Here is a 22,061-nt window from a genome sequence, read left to right as displayed (position 1 = left end):
ACAGTGATAGTAGCAGAAGAGACCTTGCATCAGGCACAGCAGCAGTGCTGGGATTTGACAACACTGTATGTACTTAATGGCACTTTATTAGACACTGATAGCTTATCAGTGCATTTTTGTAGGTGTACAGTAGTTTTTCCAAGCAATGTTTTTGTTAATTGTCGTCTAGCCAGTCATCAGAGTCAGTTTCAGTATCACTGCTGCCTAGATACTTCTGCCTGGGAAACTTTTCTCAATCTGGACAGTAATAAGAGGAATAAAAACAATTCAGGAATTGCTGTCTGGTAAATAAGCGACAGTTGGACCATTGGACTGATTCTCCTCGAACTGAAAACCCTGTTGTGTTTTATTCTGTACATATACTATAATCACACAAAAACACAGACGTATGTACCTATATTCAAACAGCAAAAGGGAGTTTTAGTAAGTATTGAAATTTCCAGCTCTAATAACCTCTACACAGGCAGGCAGGGTAAAAGCACCACACAGTCCATTTAGCCCTAAGATGCTGCTTTCGCTCTGCATGAGGTCCTATTAATCCTAGTATTCTGTGATTGCCAAAACACAGATCAAATTTGCCACTGAGTGATCGAATTACATCTTGGCACGTTCACCCGCCTCAGTAATCAGCAACACTTTCCAGAAGAGTTTACAATCAATTGGTCTTCATAATCAAGTCACTTTGTGGTTTAGTTGCTCGCTTTTGGAAATTTCATCCAAGGATAACTTCACATATAATAAAACAAACAAACAAAAAAACAAACGCGCTTGTGTAATAACACACAGCCATCTAGTCAAATATACAATGTGCAATCATCATTATTGTATGCATTTCACAATGAATGTAATCCACTCAAATATAGGTGACATGCCTATCTGTAGTCATCAAATGAAATTCGGGCAGTAACTATTGTCTCAGTCTCACACACACACACACACACACACACACACACACACACACACACACACACACACACACACACACACATTGAGATTCACTGTACTCAAGCTCTGCGTTTATAGCAGAACAAAAGCAGTCGTTGGGGCACTGAAGCAGGAGCACAAGCAGGCAGAGAGCGTGAGCAGAACTTGTCAGTCGGTTAATCAACACCATTCATCTAGTCAGCATGCATACACTCTCCTTACATGCCAGAGAAGAACACAAAAGCACATACAAAATGATATTTAATATTCTGAAACAACTTCATCAATCCCAAAATTGAGAAAATTCTATATACAGGCAAAATATTGTGTGTCTGTTCTTGTTCTTGCTGCAGTTGAATGATAGGACAATTAAATACCTACCCCACAATCCCTGCAGCCATTACAGTGTTTGGAGTCTGAGCTAGAGCAAGAAGACTGGTGACTGAAATAAGAGGTTTAATTAGAGCTTTAGAGGCCTATGATTTCTGCCTGTCCCCTTTTTCGGTCTTCAACTTTCTCCGCTGGACACCAGGCCTTAAGACAGACTCCCCAAGGTGCACATTAGAGCTGAAAATGCCAGAGTGCTGACGCCAAGCACAGCCGCGCCACTCTCCGAATGGGAATAAACAGCTTTACCAGTGGACAGCAGCCTGCGGTATGTATTAGCTTTTAATGAGTGTGTTTGACCACAGGTACAATTGGTAGTGCCAATTTTCATAGGGGCAGTTTAAAAATTATCTGCCCAACCTAATTTCTACATGGTCACTGTTTTATTGTCTCTCTATCACCGTACAGAAGCAAGCTGTGCGGGACAGTAGATTCTGAGGCATTGCTGATGCCTATCCAAGCCATAATCAGAAAAATTTTGGAAAAAGCTAAAAGGTGTGGATGCAATTACAGATACAAATGGGAGGCACACTTTTTTAGGAAGCTTGCCAGAAAGGTTCACAGGGCATATGGTTGCGATGCAACAAAACACTTGTGTGAGCATGCAGTGATCCTTACACTTTTAGAGGAGGTGCTCAGATTTATTTCTTTTCTTTTTTTAATCGTGTGGATCAGGATATTAGAACACTAACTACAGCATGACCTGCCAAATAGTAACAACCAATACTGAAAAACAATGCGAAATGTAATCTTATAGCAAACCACATTATAATTTATGAAGAGTTTGGCCTTTATAGAAATGTGTTATTGTAATTATTATTTGAAGATTACTCAGTTGCAAATAGGGCTGCAACTAACGATTATTTCTCTAATCGATTAGTTGGACGATTATTTTTTTTCGGTTAACCTGTACCTTCAGTACCTTTCTTTCCTTTTTGTTCTTTTTTTCTTAAATAGAATCCACAAACTGAGTGTTACAAATATAAACTTCAGACTAAAACTTTACACAACTGTTTGTCCAAAACAGAAAAGAACCCAATACACACAAACAAACAAACACACACACACAAGAATATATAATATTCAGTTTGGACTGTAGTTTAATTCAGTGCTTTTTATGCATCCATAAAAAATAACGCTTAAATACTTATACATAATATAAACCAAAATAAATAAATAAATAAATAAATAAATAAATAAACATACATACAGACAGAGAGAGAGAGAGAGAGAGAGAGAGAGAGAGAGAGAGAGAGAGAGAGAGAGAGAGAGAGAGATAGTATTTATGCATTATTATTTATGGATGCACAAAAAGCACAGAATTAAACTACAGTCCTAAATTGATAATTAAAACTCACTTTCACTGCACCTTATGGTTTCTGTTGCTCACTGCTTTTAGACACATTGTTATAGACATTACAGATCTTTCTTGTGCTCCCACTGTGTATCAGCACGTGTACACTGCGTGTGATCAGCAACGCGGCCTCATTACTAACACATCACTTCCGTTATAATAAATGACAGAAGTTATACTGCAAGCGCACAAATACAGCATATAATGACAATAAACAGGAATTAAACTAAACCTTTTAAGCAGCTTGCACCAGTTTCCCCAAGCCCTTGCACACAGTGGAGCATTTTGGATATAAACATAACTTTGTGCTCATGCATTACTGTTTGATCTCCACGGTGTTTAATATAAAATGCCTTGCCCTGCCTTAGAGGACTTTCTAACTCAGTCACTTGACGATATCGGCTCCGTCTGATGGAGACTGAGGTCATGTTGGGAATAAAAGGTAACGATGACAAACAGTAAACTGAAGAAAGTCATTGTCTGTGACTGTGGGTATTAGGATAAAGCTAGCGGCTCGCATTACTTGCGTATGACGTCATGTGCCGTCGACTAGGAAGCGGCTTATACTTCCGGTTAGTAAAAAAAACTGCTAGTGATATATTTGAGATGATATTATCTTTATAAAATTAATACACTAGACGGTAGAGTACACAGTGCCTAGTGTAAGTGTATAGTACTTTGATGGGACACAAGTTTAGTATTTACTCTCCGAAGCGTGTTTTTGGAACAGAAGTAACGTGGTGAGTAAATCTTGACTGTGCCGTGTGCAGACAGACTATTCCATAATGAGATTCATTGAGAACGATTTTCATAAATCAATTACTGACGATTTTATCAATTAGTTGTTGCAGCTCTAGTTGCAAAATCAGACTCACTATATTGGTGGCTGGCTATTATACTACTGCCTGATTTCCCAATGAAGTGTAATACTTTAGGCCTAAATATAACATAACAGCAACAAAAAAACAGGTGAGAGAAGACCTGACTGCTATGAAAAGCATGAAATCTCTCTATGCCGTGCTGTAGCCATTTCTGGGGCTCTAATGGGTCCTCCATTAAAGAAGGACGGAAATGTGTAAACAAACTCTTCAGCTTATACATGGAAAAAAAAGCATGGCCATTGAGGAGGAAAAGTGGCAGGTGTCTGAGCTCCTAAACACCCCTTCTGCATGTGCTTGATCCTCTGCATCTACCGGGTCTCGTAGATACTGTTATTTGGATCATTAAGCAAGCACAGATACAGACAGTGGCATTGTGTTACACCCCTATGTCAATGACATACATTCATTTGGTTTGTTACATAAAGACATGTAAGTGAGAAAGTGGAGATGTTCTTAATATAGGAAATGTTCGTTCATATTTGATCGAGACATAGTATGAAGAAAAGATGGAGGAGTGGGAATATAGTTTGGATTGATAAATGTGCTATGTTTGTACTTTATCTCTGCAGAAAACCCCTTTAACAAACGGACTACGTTTTTCCTCATGCTAATCTCTGGTTGTTGACTACACGTACACAGAAGTTAGTTCATAATCTTCCGGAAGAAAAAGGCTGGTCATCAAAATTGCATCTTGTGCTATACAAAATGTGGAAGGTTTTTTTTTTTTTCCTTTCTCCAGTAGAACCCAAACACTTACACACGCATTAATTTGTCATTAATGTATTTTTAGACCTAGAAATAATTGCTTTTCCCCCCATTTTAGATAATATATTTAAAGTTGAACATAATACTGCAGTGCCCGCATTACAGGCTGAAAAACAGCTAATGTTAATTCTTGCTATTTCAATCATGCTGTATATAAAGCTAGCAGGACAATTTAAGCAACTGATGGCAAAATAATTTCTGTAAAAGAATGCTAAATGATTAATATGTTCTAAGTGCCATTTTTCCAGTTGAGCTACTACGTTTTTGGGTTACTGTCATCCTCTTAGTTATTTGATTTATTTACCCTTATCTCCACAGCACTGAAAACCCTAATGTTGTCTTTACTTAAACAATCAAGTAATCATGATTACTTGATTAATTTTCACATTACTGAAAATGTTACGTTTTGGTCCCATAAATCAAAAATCTAAGTTTGTTTAACTTATTTACCTACAAAATACATCAACTTAAAGATTTCAAGTGTTATGAACTCAAAATCATGTGTTCTTTCAGTATATCCCTCTGGTCTTTCTTTGATGTGATTTTCCATGCAAGGAGTTCCGCCTGGCAAAAAGTGAACTAATGCACTGTTGGTGGATAATTGCAAAAGGCGGTCCTCTTCGTCTCGTCTGTTGCTGGAACCGGTGTGTTGAAATTCAAGAGTTCATCATGAGTGGGAGAGACAACTCTGAGTGTTTACAAATAAATGGGAATATGTAAAGGATGTTTTGTAAATAAAGTTACTTTATTTAAGAGATGCAGGCTTTTAACTGAGCACTGGTAATTTATTTACATAACTTAACAATTTAAGTACAGTCTACATGAGTACTAAGTTAGGTGACCATAAACATGCAAGTTTTGGGAGACTCCATTACTCAATTAAATCACGGGAGCAAGTTTACTCAATCGAGTACAGTCAACTTGTTAAGGTTTTCAGTGCAGGTACAACAGCCCCAAATCCTGTTTTCTCTTTTGACTTCCTAATGCAAAAGTACTCTTCATTTAAGGAATACCCCAACAGTACACATATCCAATTAAACAACTTTGTGTAAGTCATGGATATAAACGTTTTACTTTGCCCATCTGAGGTTTTCGAGCACTCCTGAATTTTGACATTCCCATGCGCTTGAGTGATCAGGTTTTGGGGGAAGCGTTTGGTCCTCTAGGCAGTATGTAGTTGCTTGCTTTCCCTTTTTCTAAAGCTACACCTCTAATTCAGATCACACTTTTTTTTATCCTCAAAAACTGACCAATGAAGAATTCTTAAAAGTAGCTAAAACACACTTCCTACAGTAGAAAATGAGTACGAATTATCTCTCACTCATCTCATGCCGAACTTGACTACAGGTGAACCTGCACACATGACAAGTTTACATCAAACCTGAAACAACACACACACACCCTTACTTACAAAGCACATTGACTCAACACCAATTAAACCACCTAATTTTTTCATAGCCTATACGTGCTGAAAGTCTTTGAACTATTGCACAGCAGATCCATCAGCCTGGTAATTGAAGAGCTCAGCAGCAAGCATGATGAAAAACTCGATATGCGCTCAGTCTTGCTGATCATGCAAACACCTTACAGAAATCTGTACAGTGACAGGGAGAAGGATCATCTTAGTTCAGCCTTCTCTAATTCTCCATTCAGATTCTCCCAATGAGAACACAGTTAATTTCATTCTGAGAGATCCCTGGCCACTGATGGACCTAAAATTCCAACCCAAATTCCCAGTGGTGGGCCCTACATCTGCTTCGCTAAGCACTGATTTCACTGTGAATGTCTCTGGAGGAGGCTATATTTAGCGCACGCTCACCCACATTCTAATGGTTCCAGCCTCAGTTCTAAGATGTATCCTTTGTACCAAAGCTAAATAAAGAAAGTCAATTAGTTGTGAACCACAGGTCAAAATAAGTGAGCCACGAACCCAGGCAGGCTTGGCTTTTTATAACCAACTCTCATCGTGGCTTTTTATAACTGCCCATGCCTTAGTGGCACACTGCTCTAGAAGAGCACTTTTCAATAATTCATGACTATCTAATATTACATGTTCTATACACAATGACAATTCCTGACACAGCATGTTACATTACATTACTGCGCCTCCAGTCAACCACAGGGTCGGGAATGCAATCTATCAAATCAAAAATAGCGCAAGGAAAAAATAAATACGAATGCAGGGTACTTGAGGACAATGATAGCATTCAGAATCCAGACAGAAATCCTTCTTTTCATGCTTTTGTATTACCTGGTTAACTGGAGCTGTCTAGCCCAAATACAACTGGGTAAATAAATTATGACTTTGAAGAATTGAGGGCAAATCTTTCAAAAATATGTAGTGTGTGAACCTGTGCCAGGCAATCCTTTCAAGAAACATGCAAGATGACCCCCCCCCCACACACACACACACCCACACACACACACACAAATACACACATTTAAAGGCATACTTGTTTAATGTGCATAATGTACGTGAAGTTTGTGTGTGCTATCAATTAAGCTTCAAGCACATCAAGAGGAACAAAAAGGAGGATGAAAATGAGAGAGAAACTGGAAGAATGCATAGAAATTAGCTTTCAGTTGGTAGCTACTATATGGAATGTTTTGATCCACTCTACTGTGGTCCACTCTTGGTCCTTCCCTATACTATATGTGTAATTAAAAGCGTTAAAAGCAAGAACTCCTGAATGCTTTCTGCCAAATCCAAAACTGCTTACCTTAAAGGATGGGTCTATGATTTCTTGTTTTAATCACTTTGGAATACTTGGTGAAATTCATCTCACATGTCAACCATAAAAAAATATAAATAATATAATATCTCTCTCAATCACTACCTGCTTTATCCTGGTGAGTTGCAAATGGATACAAAGCATACCGGGATCACTAGGTGTGAGGTGGGAAAACACTCTGGATGGGAAGCCACACCATCGCAGGCCACTATGAGAATGGGCACGTTCACACCTAGTGGCAATTTACGTAGCCAAGCCGGCTACTGGCATGTTTGTGGAAGGTAGGAGGAACATGAAGAACCCCTGGGTCCCTGGAGGTGTGAGGCGGCAAAGCTACCTGCTTAATTATCATCTAAAATATCTGTACAGAGGAAACAATTTAACCAACAAACAAACAAGCAAACAAATAAACAAAAAACTCTGGTCTGTGTGGCACCCCAGGAGCTGTAAAAAGGGGAGAAAACAAATGATGTGGACCACCAACCTCCATTCAGTCTGGGCAGCTCTTGTTGTTGATCAATACAGAAACCTCCCCAGGCTTTCTAGCCTAGGCAGCACATCCATATGGTTTTTAGCATGTGAATTTTGAGGGAACACCAACAGGAGGAGCGGTATTTGAATTTTGAATTTTAAAATGGAGTTTAAAATGGACATTTCCCTCAAAATGTCACAATACATATCTCTGTATGCTTGGCCTAAGGATGGAAAGCCTTTCGTCCATGAAGTGAATTTTAAGTGTGTGCTGATATGGAGGCACTGACAGATCCCTTCCCTAAAGTTACCTCGGAGGGTGGAATTTGCAGTGATGGGCACAAGTTAAAGAGTGTGTACCAGTATTGGCTATAAAATTTTGATAAAAAAGCGGCGGCTGATCATGATATTACATGGATGGCTAAATGATAATATCTACCAATAGCTTGCCCATGAAACTGTTAAGCAGTTCCTCTAGGATTTTACGATTTTGTGATGACAGAAATTAATGAAAAATGAACTCTGAAAATATTTGGAGCTCATAATTCTTCTGAATTACGGCAGATTTTCTGCACATTTGGGTCAAGATGTGTCATGTGACATCATCACAACACGCTTTAGGCCAAAGCCTTCTTCAATTCACATGCAATGAACATGAGTACAGCTAAAAAGGTCTCAGGTAATAAAAATATCAGCCCAAATGGAGAAAAAATCCAGGAGGTGTTTCATTCTGTGTAATCACCTGACATGTCTGGGCTAGAAAGAAATCAGTCCCAGCCTCACTTCTTCATACCATTCATGACCACTGGTGATGCTGCGGCTCTTCGCTTCACAAAAGACCAAAATAACGTGCATTAAAGTGCACCTTTTGTGGTTTTTCAAATATTACCTTTCATGTAGTGTGTTATGTCACTGTTTGTGAATATAAACAGTCTGCAAAGTTTAAAAAATCAACGCGCACGACAAAAGGAGTGTTAATGAGTCCCAAAAGAAGGAAGCGATTCTGAAAAAGCTGAAACCAGTCATTAGGAATTCCACATAGGTTTATAACAGAAAGCCCCGCCTCTGGTCTTCATTGGCTGCTTGCGAACCAATGGAGCTGAAACTTGGTATAGTAGTGGGCGTTTCCTTTTCGAAACACAATGACAACGGTAGACCAATCACAACAGACTGGAACATCTGACCAATCAGAGCAGAGTATGCTCTCTGAAAGGAGAAGATTATAACGCATTCTTTAGAACGAATCATTGAACGAGTCGTTAGTGACACGGGGGGGTTGGTATGCTGCAGTTTAAATTATGAGCACATTAAAATGTTTTTTGACCTTGGATGCATGTAAATCTATTGTATGAGACCTTTAAAACAAAATCAGGCACGTTTCAAAACATAATAAATGTGCTTTAACACACTGGCTAACTGCAAATAATCTGATGTGGATGCCAAGAACATACAGTATTTAATAAAACCTTTAGATAGTAGGGAGTATAAAGTGTTTCAGCAACAAGGAGTTACTTTCCTGAAGAGTTATAAATCCGGCAGATAAACCAAGCATCTCCTCTGATGGATTCCTCTATTCTGTTTGCTCGGGGTGTGCTGTCTGTGTTTACCCTGCCTTCCTTTGACCTGTCAGCCAGTAACAGCTAATGCCAGAGAGACTAATAGAAGAAATGTGTGGAGGAGTGGTAGGAACAGGGTGAATGTGTGAGAGAGAAAGAGACAGAGTGGACTGGGTAGGACTTCCCGATTTCCTATCATGGAAGTAAAGACATGGCTTGAATACTAATTGATCCAAACTCGACCTTAACGTGATAGGATGCCAGGAAAGGTTCTGACTCTCGCTGTCATGTAGCTGTCTCTCCTCCTCTTGCTGTCTCTCACTGTGTGGCAGTCTGACAGTGTGATATGTGTACGCTCTCCATCAAACTGCTCCACCTGACTGTCCACCAAAAAAAAACAAAGGAAAAAAAAAAAAACAACAAGAACAAAAAAACAGATACACAAAAATGCCCCAAGAGAAACAAAAATCGACAGCAGTAATATGACTCTCATTCCACACAAAGTTGTTTACTACACAACGCTGTAAGATGACCCTCTGTACTGAAACCTTTAACCAATGCTCTTGATTATTCTTGCATCCTGTTTCATTCATTAACACAAATTGTTTTGTTTTTTTGTTTTTTTTAAAACATGCATAATAGCTCTCAGACACATCATGGAGCTATACACATACTGGCCAGCACCCAAAATGTTTAATTCAACAAATAAAATATCAAGACGATAGGCAGGTTGAGTCTGATTTATTCATGACTTGTTTTTTTTGTTTAAAAAAAAAAAAAAAAAAAAAAAAAAAAAAAAAGGGAAAGGAGTCCAAGAAGCAGCACAGGTAAGCTGAAAAAGAATGGGCATCTCATCTTCAGGAAGATATTAAACAAAATGACACAGTGCACGTTTGAAAAGCTTCCTGAAGCAGGAATAACAATCATCCATCCACCCATGTTCTGTAGCGCTTATCCTACACGGGGCTGCGGGGAGCCTATCCCGGGGACTTGGGGCACAAGGCGGGACACACACTCACACACATATATACACACACATACATACACGCACACACACATACACACATATATACACACACATACATACACGCACACACACATACACACACGCACACATACATACATACATACATACACACACACACACACACACATACACATGCACATGCACATACGCGCAAACACACATACACATCTTCATGACAGCATTTTGAACCTGAAAAACTCAACGGAGACAGTAACCGAAGCTCAGGACCGAACTGTAGACACTGGGGATATGAGACAGTGATGCTACTCACTGCACGACTCTAGAGGAGATTTACTGACCAAAAATAAGTCAACATTCTGGTAGCTCCTTTCGTCAAGTTAACTTGATAGGTGCGATGCCAAAGTTTTATGTTCAGGTTTATCTAATGTAACTTTCCTCCAAATATGTATAATGGTGTTACACAGTTATGGACTTATTATTGGACACTCTATCTTGTCTATTTCCAAGAAGCTGAGGTTTAAATGTTGTAAAGACTTTTACCAGAGTCTCCAGTGCAGAGTATGACAACCATTTATACATTTGACCTTGGACTGTATACTTCATTTCCTTACTTTATCCTTTCAGCCCTGTTTTCCTCACCATTATCTTATTTCAGATGACCAACAATCCCCCCAATCTGTAGTTACACACCCCCGCAATCGAAGTTCTGTCTCACACACACGCGCGCTCATGGACACATGCATACCACATCAGCACTTTGTCTCTTTGAGCATGTCTGCTCCACAGTGTGCATGTGTGTGGGGGGGGGATTCTCATTTCTGATAGTATTTATCATGTTCAGTCCATCCTCAGACTGGCAGCAGATTGAGAAGAATGAGGCCGTGTTTACTGGAGTGGGGGAGTTTACAGGATAGAAAGGAGCAGTGATGCACTGGAGTATGGAACAGCAGGAGGCAACAAAATAGAGGAGGAGGATAGAGCAGTAAATGAAAGATGAACAACTGCGTCCAATCTGAGAGCAGTCCGATGTTTAACCCGCAACCCTCATTAAACCCTTCCACCTCCCTGTACCAACTGGCTAAATGCTAGCGTCAAACAGACACACCCACTACTACTACAACTACTTAATAACAAAGGCAAATTAAAAACAGCACAATTACATATTTTTAATAATATTGTAAAATAATAAAACATAACACCAGATCAATTCAACTGGAAATTAAAAATGAAAAGTTAAGTAAATTAATTATAATTCAGGAAAATGTTTAGACATTATTAAACAAATGTTCCAGTGTATTTGCAACCAAATCTCTATCTACGACATTGTTAACTAGGTCTATAAAAAATTGATGACTCCAAACTCCTTTATAAAAGATTTCCTAATGCCGTATTCACAAAAGTATGCGACTGTTCAATACCTATTTCATTTCCTGTGAATGCAGAGAAGGTGACAAAAGGCGGGTGGTGTCGGAATCAAGATTCTCTCATTCCTATGCAAACCGAGTACGACGCACCAAAGCAACAGTTATTAAGAGAATCGTTGCTACTCTCAGAACAACATCAGCTCCTACCTGTGTCTAATCCCCACTAAACCACATATATAGCTTAAAACAGAAGTTCTCAACCTTTTGTAAGTAAAGCCGACCCAAGCCTCCCCCATCATGTGGCACGCCCCCATAGCTAGATAAAAGGCAGGCTAAGCTCCGCCTCTCCCCAGCAAAAAGAAAATAGAGGCAGAGGGAACGCAGCGTTTTTCATTTATGCACGTTCTATTTGAAAAGCAATAAAATACACAGAGTACACAAATGATGCCCTGTCTGTGTTTTTTTTTTCCTTTCTTGAAAACAATTCGGACCCCCCTTCCGGTCTCACAGCGCCCCCCGGTTGAGAACTGGCTTAAAATAAAAAATAATAAAAACATTTAAGAAAAGAAAAAAAAGGAAACATGGTGGTGTATATATTATGCAGTAGACATTTATACGTTATGGCTATAAAAAGCTGAGACACTGCTGACAAGTGACAATGCTAGCAATTGCTACTAGGGTTGTCAAAAGTACCAGTACTCTGGTACCAAGTCGGTACTAAAAAGAAAAAAAAGTTAACTGTAACAGATTTTCATAAGTACCGGTAGTAACCGGTCAACCCGGTACTGACGCGCTGCCTAACAGGTGGTCAGTCAGGAACTTTTCATGGGTGCACCGTGCAACAAGAAGAGCCAAAGCAGCAGCAGCTCCGTCGGTTACCATGGCCGTGTCCGAAACCGCATACTTACCTATAGTAGGCAAAATGCATGTATTTCTCACGGACGCTCGTTTTCTGCTTTGGTGCTATTATTGCTAAGTGTGTAAAAGCCGCACCCATAAAATTTATGTGCAGATAGATTAACCGTGCTTTCAGGAAGAACGGCTGCTTAGCCACAGTATTTACTCAAGCAGGTCAAGCAGGTGAGTTTAAAATGATGGTAGCGGTTGCATTATGAATGTTGTAGCATAGTTTAATTTTACTGCATAATTGCAAGAAAACATCCTCGTTTTTGCTTACTTAATGTTAGCAAACGCGCGTTTAACGCTAATGAGCTCAGGAGGCATTATTAACCATTTAATGCTTTAACTTTTATTGGGGTAAAATAAATGGGAGCACATGATGGAATTTAATAATTTTACACACCAGAGGCTTTCTGATTAGCTATATATCTGAAATTCATGTGTTAGAAAATAATAGATGTGTGGCTAGCACTGTTTATGTCTTTAATATCAGTCAGTCAGAAACACATTTCTACTCTTGTCTGGAGAACTCTAGCAGCTTTAATAATGATATACTTGAAGTACACAGAATTGCATTTTTAAAAATACATTTTATATTGATATTTAACTTTGTTAATAAAATAGTATGTTGTTGAATTAGCATGTTTTTGTGTTTTGCTTTGGTACCGAAATTGGTACTGAGTACCGTGGAATTTTACTGGTATTGCTACCGCCTACTGAAATTCTGGTACCGTAACAACCCTAGTCACTACACACCCACAAGAGGCACACTGCAAGTGGCATCTGGAATTTGTTGTTAGTGTGGACGCAGGATCAGGACAGTCCTTCAATTCCATCAAAAACTGCTTAAGCAAAACATATTTTTGGAGAACGATTTCATGCAACAGGATAATTTAATCCTTTAGTCATACAGAGAAATGTGGAACAATTCTACACATAGCAAAAGGCAAAGTTGAAATAAAAATTAGATTGAAAACCTATTATATTAAAAGCGACAGCAGTGTGTTCTAAAAATGAATGTGGTGCGTGTGTGTGTGTGTGTAGGAATATGCCTGATTTACTAAATCTTTCTATAAAAACATCCCTGACTACACACTCTATTGTACACACACACACACACACACACACACACACACACACACACACACACACACACAGATATCTTTCCATTATTAATCTGCTGTACTCCCTCTGAACAAACTCTGCACGAGTGCAATACCTACACATACAAACAGTGCACATCTGTAACACCACAAGGTCATCTTCCACCACTATCTGCTGTGGCCATGTAACTATTGCACTGACCTCAGTGAGCAATCCGGCACACCAGGTAGGCCAAAAAAGAAGCACCTGTGTGTAGCATAGCAGTCACAGCAAGGCTAAATGCTGGGGGGAAGTGTCAGGAGGAAAGAACGGTAAGGACAGACACTGGAAAACACATTGTTTCTGCACTCTTACATCATGTGGACAGGCTGCTGTCTGGGGAACTGTTACGTAACTGGACAGAGGCCTGCTGCTGCTGCTCTGTGGGCAGAGTTCCTCTACAAACAGCCACTCATAAATAAGAGGATGAAATATTGATATTAATGGACCGTCTTGAAATATTAGTTCAATTACGAATTCAAGTGAAACGAAACAATGATTTCATCTTAGACATACAGTACTATACAAAAGTCACAGAAATGCTGTAGAGCAAAGATGCTTTTAAAAATAATACAATTACATTTGTCGACATTTAAAAAAAAAATATATATATAAACAGCAGCAAACAGTAATAAATGAAACAAAATCAATATTTAGTGTGATAATCCATTGCTTTAAAAAAAAATGGTAGTCTCGGGTACAATTAGTGCAGTTTTATAAGGAAATTGACTGCAAGTGTTATTGAGCATCTTGCAGAACCAGCCACGGTTCTTCTGAAGACTTTGACTATGCTTCTTATTTTTTTATACTTCATTACATTTTTTGTCTGAAAAGTGTCTCTTACGTAATAAGCCACTTTCTTTACTGACATACAAACATTTTTGTAACGTTTCATTTTGTGCTGGAAAACAGTTTAGAAATCTAAAATGGTTTTGTACTGACTCGATAATGTTGAAGTCATAAAATAAAAATCTAGAATAAAAGTTTATACTTCAAAGATAGGGTGCCTAAGACTTTTGCACAGTACTGTAGCATCTCAGTGTATTTCCCTCAGCTGACTAATGCATAAAAAAGCCAGTTTTAGTAAGAGGACATCCTCCGACTACGTATTTAGCTTTGATTACGCTCTGACTGTGTGTGGTCCACAGACAGATGGCGACGCCCACACACAAGAGTACAACACGTATACCGACTCTGCCAAGCCGGCCTCACCTTCACTGTGGGATATGACTGTTGCTGCTCGCAGAGACATATGGAGCTTCATGTGGAGTCTACCCTGGACAGAATGCATGCACGTATCACAGCAGAATCAGTTGTGTTTGTGCCAGTTCACTAGAGATTGATCTGTATTTAGTGTTTATATAATACTGTAACAATCAGATTATATTCCTAATGAATGCAAGCTCCTAATGAAGAGACAGTACACAGAACACTTTTTCACTACTAGCTATATTTGAGGGAGATGCTGAGAGAAACTAACAATGTTTGGTTTTGGGAATGAAATCTCAGTAAAACCACTCCCACGTGTCACTCCTAACTTTAATGCATTGACCATATAAATATGTAAACAGTAAATGCAGTATTAGTCACTTTTGCTAGCAGCCTAGTCTTCACAAAACTAGAGAGGTACTAGAAATAGAGCTGACTGTAAACCAGTAAAAAATCTATGACGTGCTGTGAGCTTCCCTGATATAGTTAGCTGTAACTTTGCTTTATGCCCAAGTGATTTTTACAACGTTGGCTTTGATAGAGATGCCATATATCACTTGGATAATCACAATTTAAATGTACAATCACTGGCTGCTATATGAGAAACATCTGTCTGCCAACACATTCATGCAATTTCCATTCAGCCAATGATGTGGCAGCAGCGCAATGCATAAAACAACACAGTTAACGATCCCATTCCTACTTGGACAGCCAGTATCTGATCGGGCTTATGTCCATTTCACTACGGCAGAATTAAGCCATAGAGACATTCGATGAGTTTTACCAGATCGCCAACCATGCACTCACCATCCACTTTAATAGGAACACCCGTACACCTGCTCATTTACGCAGTTAATGGGCAGGTATACAGGTGGTCCTATTTAAGAGGACGGTGAGTGTATATGATAATAATTACAACGAGGTTAAGAAAACAGCTTCTGCTTATAAACAGTCCCTCCCCTGATATTTTGGAGTTATTATTTCACAGGTGCTTGCCATTTTTCAAAATTACAGCAGATTTTCTGCAGATTTGGGCTAAGATGTGTCATGTGGCATCATCATACATAATCCATCTCCATAAAGCTTGTCAGCAGATGGAAGCATGACGTGCTCTAAAATCTCCTGGTAGACGCTGCACTGACTCTCGTCCTGAGAAAACACAGTGGACCAACACCAGCAGATGACATGGCACCCCAAATCATCACTGACTGTGGAAACTTCACACTGGACTTCAAGCAACTCAGATTCTGTGCCTCTTCACTCTTCCTCCAGACTCTGGGACCTTGATTTCCAAACATTTACTTTCACCTTCTTCATGATTGTGGCTGTGTGTACTGAACCAGACTGACAAATTAAAGGCTCAGGAAACCTTCGCAGGTGTTTTGAGTTAATCAGCTGATTAGAGCTCTTCTCATGTCAACATTTCTGTATTATAAATTCTTTATTATATATTTTGAGGTACTGGATTTTTGATTTCCATGAGCTGTAAGCCATAATCATCAAGATTAAAACCAAAAAAAAGGCTTGAAATATTTCACTTTATATGTAATGAATCTAGAAAATATAAAAGTTCCATTTTTTAAAATTAAATTACAGAAGAAAAAAAAAGAAGTTTTCCATTATATTCTAATTTTTTTTTTTAGATGCACCTGTATAAGCATATAGCATATATAAGACCAGGCCTTTTGGAATAATGTGCTCTGGACACACAAATCAAAGATAGAGTTGTTTGGCCACAGTAACAGCAGACACGTTTGGCGCAGACCAAAGACAGCTTTTCAGGAGAAGCACCTCATACCAACTGTGAAGCATGGTGGTGGAAATGTTATGATTTGGGGTTGCTTTGCTGCCTCAGGGACTGGACTCAGCTTGTATTCACTGATTCAACTATGAATTCTGATTTATATCAAAGAGTGCTTGAAGATCATATGTGGCCATCTATCAAAATGTTGAAGTTGAACCGAAAGTGGACCTTTCAACAGGATAATGATCTGTTGAAAGACCTAAGCACACTTGCAAACGCACCAAGGAATGGCCTAGTCAAAGCCCAGATTTGAATCCCATTGAAATGTTGTGTGGGGATTTGAAACGGGCAGTACATGCAATAAAACCCTCAAACATATTGCAACTGAAAAAATATTGCATGGAAGAGTGGTCAAAAATTCCAGCAAGCCTGGTGGACAATTAAGCAAAATGCAGACAAGAAGTTAATTCTGCTAAAGGAGGAATACATAATGAAAAAGCTCATTTTTCTTGTGGTTTTGTTCAAGTATATGAATTTTATTAATAGGCAGTGCTTCAAAGATGATAAAATGTTTGCTTGTCCAAGTATGTGTTAAAAAAAAAAAAAAAAAAAAAAAAAAAACAATTTCCATGGGGTACACTTATTTTTTTCACATGACTGTATATTAGGAAGCCAGTATGACCTGTCCTGATTAGCAATCACAGCACTATCCCTCAAGCACACTTACCTTTCCATTCTAAATGTGTCGAGAACCTTTCTTTGCTCTCCCTCAGTGTTACACACACGTATACAAACTCTTACATGCCACATACTGAGTACTGAATGACAGAAGTAAAATACGTGTCAACAGGGCCTGAGGTAACACTCCTGAATTTCCTTTACTGCTCTCCTATTTATCTACTTACTGTGCAGCATCTAAATAATCAAAAATGTATATACTGGATGAGAGGTTGCAAAAAAGATCTAGATTTAGACCACTGCTTACCGCGATGTAGCTGTGGAGCTCAGGGAAGACTCTGTATGCCCCACAGATGGGGGACAGCATGCAGTGGTTAGGGAAAGAGGAAAGCACAGCATAGGAGACCTCGGGGAAGGAGATGACCTGAAATCCAAACTTCTCATACAGACGCTGCAACTCTTCATCAGTTTTTTCTTCGTCGTGGCTCAGAATACTCCCCACTGCATAGCGACAACAATCAGCTTCAGCCTGAAAGAGACAATGCAAGTAAGATAGAGTAAGCTACAACCTTAGATGCATTTATTAAATGTTTGATATCTCTGAATGGCACTCTGAGGTAAAGGCTATATATATATATATATATATATATGTACACACACACACACACACAGGTAGTTTAACCACCATACTAAATTAATGTGCTGCTTATAAACAATTGTAACCATAGTAACAGCTCACTTTTTGCAACACCTCACAATTTCATCATTAGTAGAGATGTGGCACAGACACAGGTACAGAGCCCTCCACTAATATTGGCACCCTTGGTAAATATGAGCAATGAAGGCTGTGAAAAAATTGTCTTTATTGTTTAACCTTTTGATATTTTGTTCAATAATTCACAAAAACACTCTGTTCTCAGGGATATCAAACAATTGCAAACACAACACAGGTGTGTTTGCAATTGATATTTTTGACATTGATATTTTAAAAAAATTAAAAAAATAAAAATAGTACACGTGGGTGACTAGGAATTGGAAATTGTTCAACCATGACTTCCTGTTTCACAGCACCGATTTCAAATATTCAGGTCAAAAGGTTTTTAAGATCATGAGAAGCATTTCAGTCAAGTGTCTCCAAACTTTTGACCAATAGTGTAGGCCAGATTCCCTTAGTCATTCATAACAATGGGTAAGACAAAGGAATGTAGCTGTGATGTGCAGCAAAAGGTTGTTGAGTTTCACAAACTGTTAAGTAGCTATAAGAAAATAGCACAAACAATGAAAATGCCCATTTCCTCCATCAGGGCAATAATTAAGAAGTTGAAGTCAACTGGAAATGTTATGAATCGACCTGGAATTGCATTCGATTGTCTTTCTTTGCCGTTGTTTCTGGTGTGATTGTGGTCTTTGTTTTATGTTTATTCCTAGCCTTAGTGTTTTTGCCATGAGTTCTATAGATACTGTGCTGTGTTTTGTTTGGATTTATATTCAACCTAAACTGCACTTGCATCCATCTCCGCCTCCAAATCGTGACAGAAAGCAAGACCTTAAAAATGGATGCAGCAGATTTCTTGTCGACCAAAGAGGCAATTTTGGAATCCCGGAGATTGCAGCCAGAGGGGAGGGAATCCTGGATCAGGGCCACAGAAGATCTTTCCCCACCCTCCCTCCCCTACTGCAGATCTCGCTCAGCCTGCCAAGCCAACGGAGAACATTGGTCAGCCTGCCTGTTCAGCTGAGGACACCGCTCAGCATCTCTGTTTAACTGAGGACGCCGCTCAGCCTACCTGTTCAGCTGAGGATGTTGTGCCACCTCCGTTTTTGGCCAAGAGCTCCACTTTGCCTCCCTGCTCCGCCTCAGACAGCACTACGCCAGGCTTCTCTCCGGACATTGCTCTGCTTTCCTACTCTGCTGAGGACATCGTTCCGCCTCCATGTTCCGCTGAAGACGTCACTCCGTTTCTCTGCTTCACGCAACATGTCGCTCCCCCTTCTTGCTCTATGGAGGACATCACCCCCCCATTCTTCGCAGAGAGCATCGCTCCCATCTCTGGCCTCGCAGAGAGCGTCGCTTCGCGGCACTTCGGGAGACACGCATCAAGGGGAGGGTTCTGCCATGGACATGCCGGAAGGAACCCGGGACTACAGTTCCCAGCAGTCACTACACCCCACTGCATCACAGTCACAAGGCCACCTGCACCTGATTCACATTCGTGTTAACGAGCACTTGTATGTATATACAGTCCCAATTTGCACTGAACTCCTTGTCTTGCTTTGATTGCCTTTCTTTGCCGTTGTTTCTCATGACACCATGGTGCGCATTCCAATCTGCTTCACGTGGGGTGCTTCTTTGCCTCCACACTGTGCATAAAAATCGTGTACTGCACACCTAGCCATGGATTATCCTCTACATGTGTGTGTGTGTATATAATGTTGGTTTGCTTATGACTAATTATATAACCAACACTACAAAACATTCACATTAATTGGTTTTCACTAGATGAACTAGAAAATAAAAAGACCAAAAAAGTCAAATTATTTTTCCCTGCAACACATCATACACAGTGTCCAATCTAAAACGAGAATGTGATGCTGCATAAGGACCTACACTTCATATTTTTAGTTTAATGTTGATGGACTTCCTTTGTGTTATGATTTGCTGTAATGTTTCTCTATTTGCTATTATGTTTTTGGTTTACCTGTCATGTTTTCTGATTTGCTGTGTTTCTGGCTTTATGGTTGTGTTTTCTGATTCAGAAAACCATAGAAAGAACAACATTAGAATAAACATACACACATACATGCACAAATCACAAAACTGTATGTCTAAATAATCACTAACCGTATGTTTGAACAAACAATAAAAGCATTTAAGATAAATAAGTGCTTCCTCCTCTTACCATACAATTTTCTCATTCCAATTTCCTACATCACAAAATTAAGTTGCTCAAAACTCAAGTGAAACTCACTTGAAACTGGACTCGTACAGTAATTTCCTAATAGTCACTGTGGTGTCATATCATACACACAAGCCCTGCAGACAGTATTAACAATTCTGAGCATTCTAACAATGTCTTAATCCACTCCGCTGAACTAATCTGGTTAGTTCTACAGGAGTTAATTAGCTCTAATGCAGTGTTTTAAACATCTGCTCTAGAACCCTCAGTGGGTAAAAAAAAAAAATTGATCAGATCGACTGCCGAGCTTCACTTGGTGGAATTCTTCAGGAAAGCAAGCACTGCATGTCCTAACCTGGATCTATACTGTAATTAACACTATACTGTAGGGCCAGAGTTACTTAGAGCCTTAAAATGGTTCACAAATGAAAATTGGAGAATTATAAGCAGCTTAACCAGCCAACAGCAGTAAAATGTAAAATATGGCATTAAATCGGACTCGCTCCACTCATACTCCACAGTATAAAGAATGAAGATAGACAGTGTGCATTTATAACATCTAAGGCCATGTGCTACTATTTCACTCTCATATCTATTTGTCAAACTGTCCTTGGAGGAAAAAACGTCTGACAGCAGCAATAAGAAACAGGCAACCGACCCTTTCAGGTATAACCACAACGGCATCGCCTACTGCTGGACAGATTCTCTTCTCACAAGTGTGTCCTTTGCATCTTACAGTGAGTAATTATAGGGATGGAGTCAGTCAGCTAAACCAGTGCAGTAATATAGTAATGACACCGTTATAGTCGCACTGATAACGCTGTTATCATTGTTAACTGCTAGAACTATAAATGCTTGGCTCCTTATGGTCAGTCGAGTGTAAAACAACGCAACAAAGCAGAACACTACATGCTCGTCACTACATGTAGACCCTCTTCACAGCTACAATAATAAGAATCATCCTCTTTCTTTTTTTTGTATTAACGACGTCACCCAGACAAAATATGGACAATGTTCATAATAGATGAAGTCCCATCAGATCTGCTCGGAAACGTTATTGTTACAAGGATGCTGATTTTAGTGTCTTTAGTTCTTTCAAAACAATTTATACCATTAAGAGACATAATTTCATCATCACAGCTAACCTATATCATTTACATATTGTTGATTTATTAGAATGAGAATTGTGTCAAATATGATACTGATCCCAATCCAGCATTCAGGCCCTGATATGATACTCTGTATGAAATTGGGATATTCTTATGATATATATCATCAGACCCATATCTGTCCATTCCAAAACCATGGGCATTACCATGGCACAGACTCCACTCATTTGGGAAGGCTTTCCACTAAATTTTAGAATGAGGCTGTTGGAATTTGCTCACAAGAAAATTAGTGAGGTCAGGCATTGATGTCTCTTGCGGAGGCCTGAGGTGCAATCAGTGTTCCAATTCATCCCAAAGGTGATCAGTGGGGTTGAGGTCAGGGCTCTGGGCAGGACACTCGAGTTCTTCCACACAAACTTTGGAAAACCATGTCTTTATGGCTCTCACTTTGTGTACAGGAACATTGTCATGCTGGAACATGTTTGGGCCTCTTAGTTCTAGTGAAGGCAAACTGTAATGCTACAGCATACAAAGACATTCTATACAATTGTGTGCTTTCAACTTTGTGGAAACAGTCTGGGGAAGAACCACATATGGGCGTGACCGTCAGGTGCCCACAATCCTTTGGTCTTAATGTGCATTACTGTAATTATTACTACTAGTAGTGGTATTGAGTATCATTCTTATCTATCTCTAAGTATGTAATGAATAAAACATGATGGGCCACACTATTACAAGAAAATAATCAATAACAGAGTGGCCCAATGCAAAGTTTCTAATTTTATTTATACCACAGCAATCTGCCAATGATTAATTTAAAAAAACATTAAAAAAAGACAAAATTTAAGAATGACATACATTTTATGTTTATAGTTATATATAATGTCATGGAAAGTCCACAAAACAAGTTAACTCCTGTTATCACATTTCATGCAAGCTATAAATAATCATTCCTTCAC

At 39.2% G+C, this 22,061-nt stretch overlaps 1 protein-coding gene across 1 annotated transcript in view; it reads right to left on the bottom strand.

The window, feature by feature from the left end:
• The window catches only part of tex264a (testis expressed 264, ER-phagy receptor a), an 81,880-nt gene that overhangs the window by 37,972 nt on the left and 21,847 nt on the right, over positions 1 to 22,061 (bottom strand). Inside the window, exon 2 of the mRNA XM_017479879.3 lies at positions 17,404 to 17,625. Within this exon, the coding sequence (XP_017335368.1) occupies positions 17,404 to 17,625 (222 nt within the window). The remainder of the gene's footprint in view (positions 1 to 17,403; positions 17,626 to 22,061) is intronic.

The sequence above is a fragment of the Ictalurus punctatus genome, chromosome 11 (assembly GCF_001660625.3).
Source record: "Ictalurus punctatus breed USDA103 chromosome 11, Coco_2.0, whole genome shotgun sequence".
NCBI classification, from domain to species: domain Eukaryota; kingdom Metazoa; phylum Chordata; class Actinopteri; order Siluriformes; family Ictaluridae; genus Ictalurus; species Ictalurus punctatus.
The sequence above is the reverse complement of the archived record's forward strand: the minus strand, read 5'-3'. Positions and strand labels throughout refer to the sequence as shown.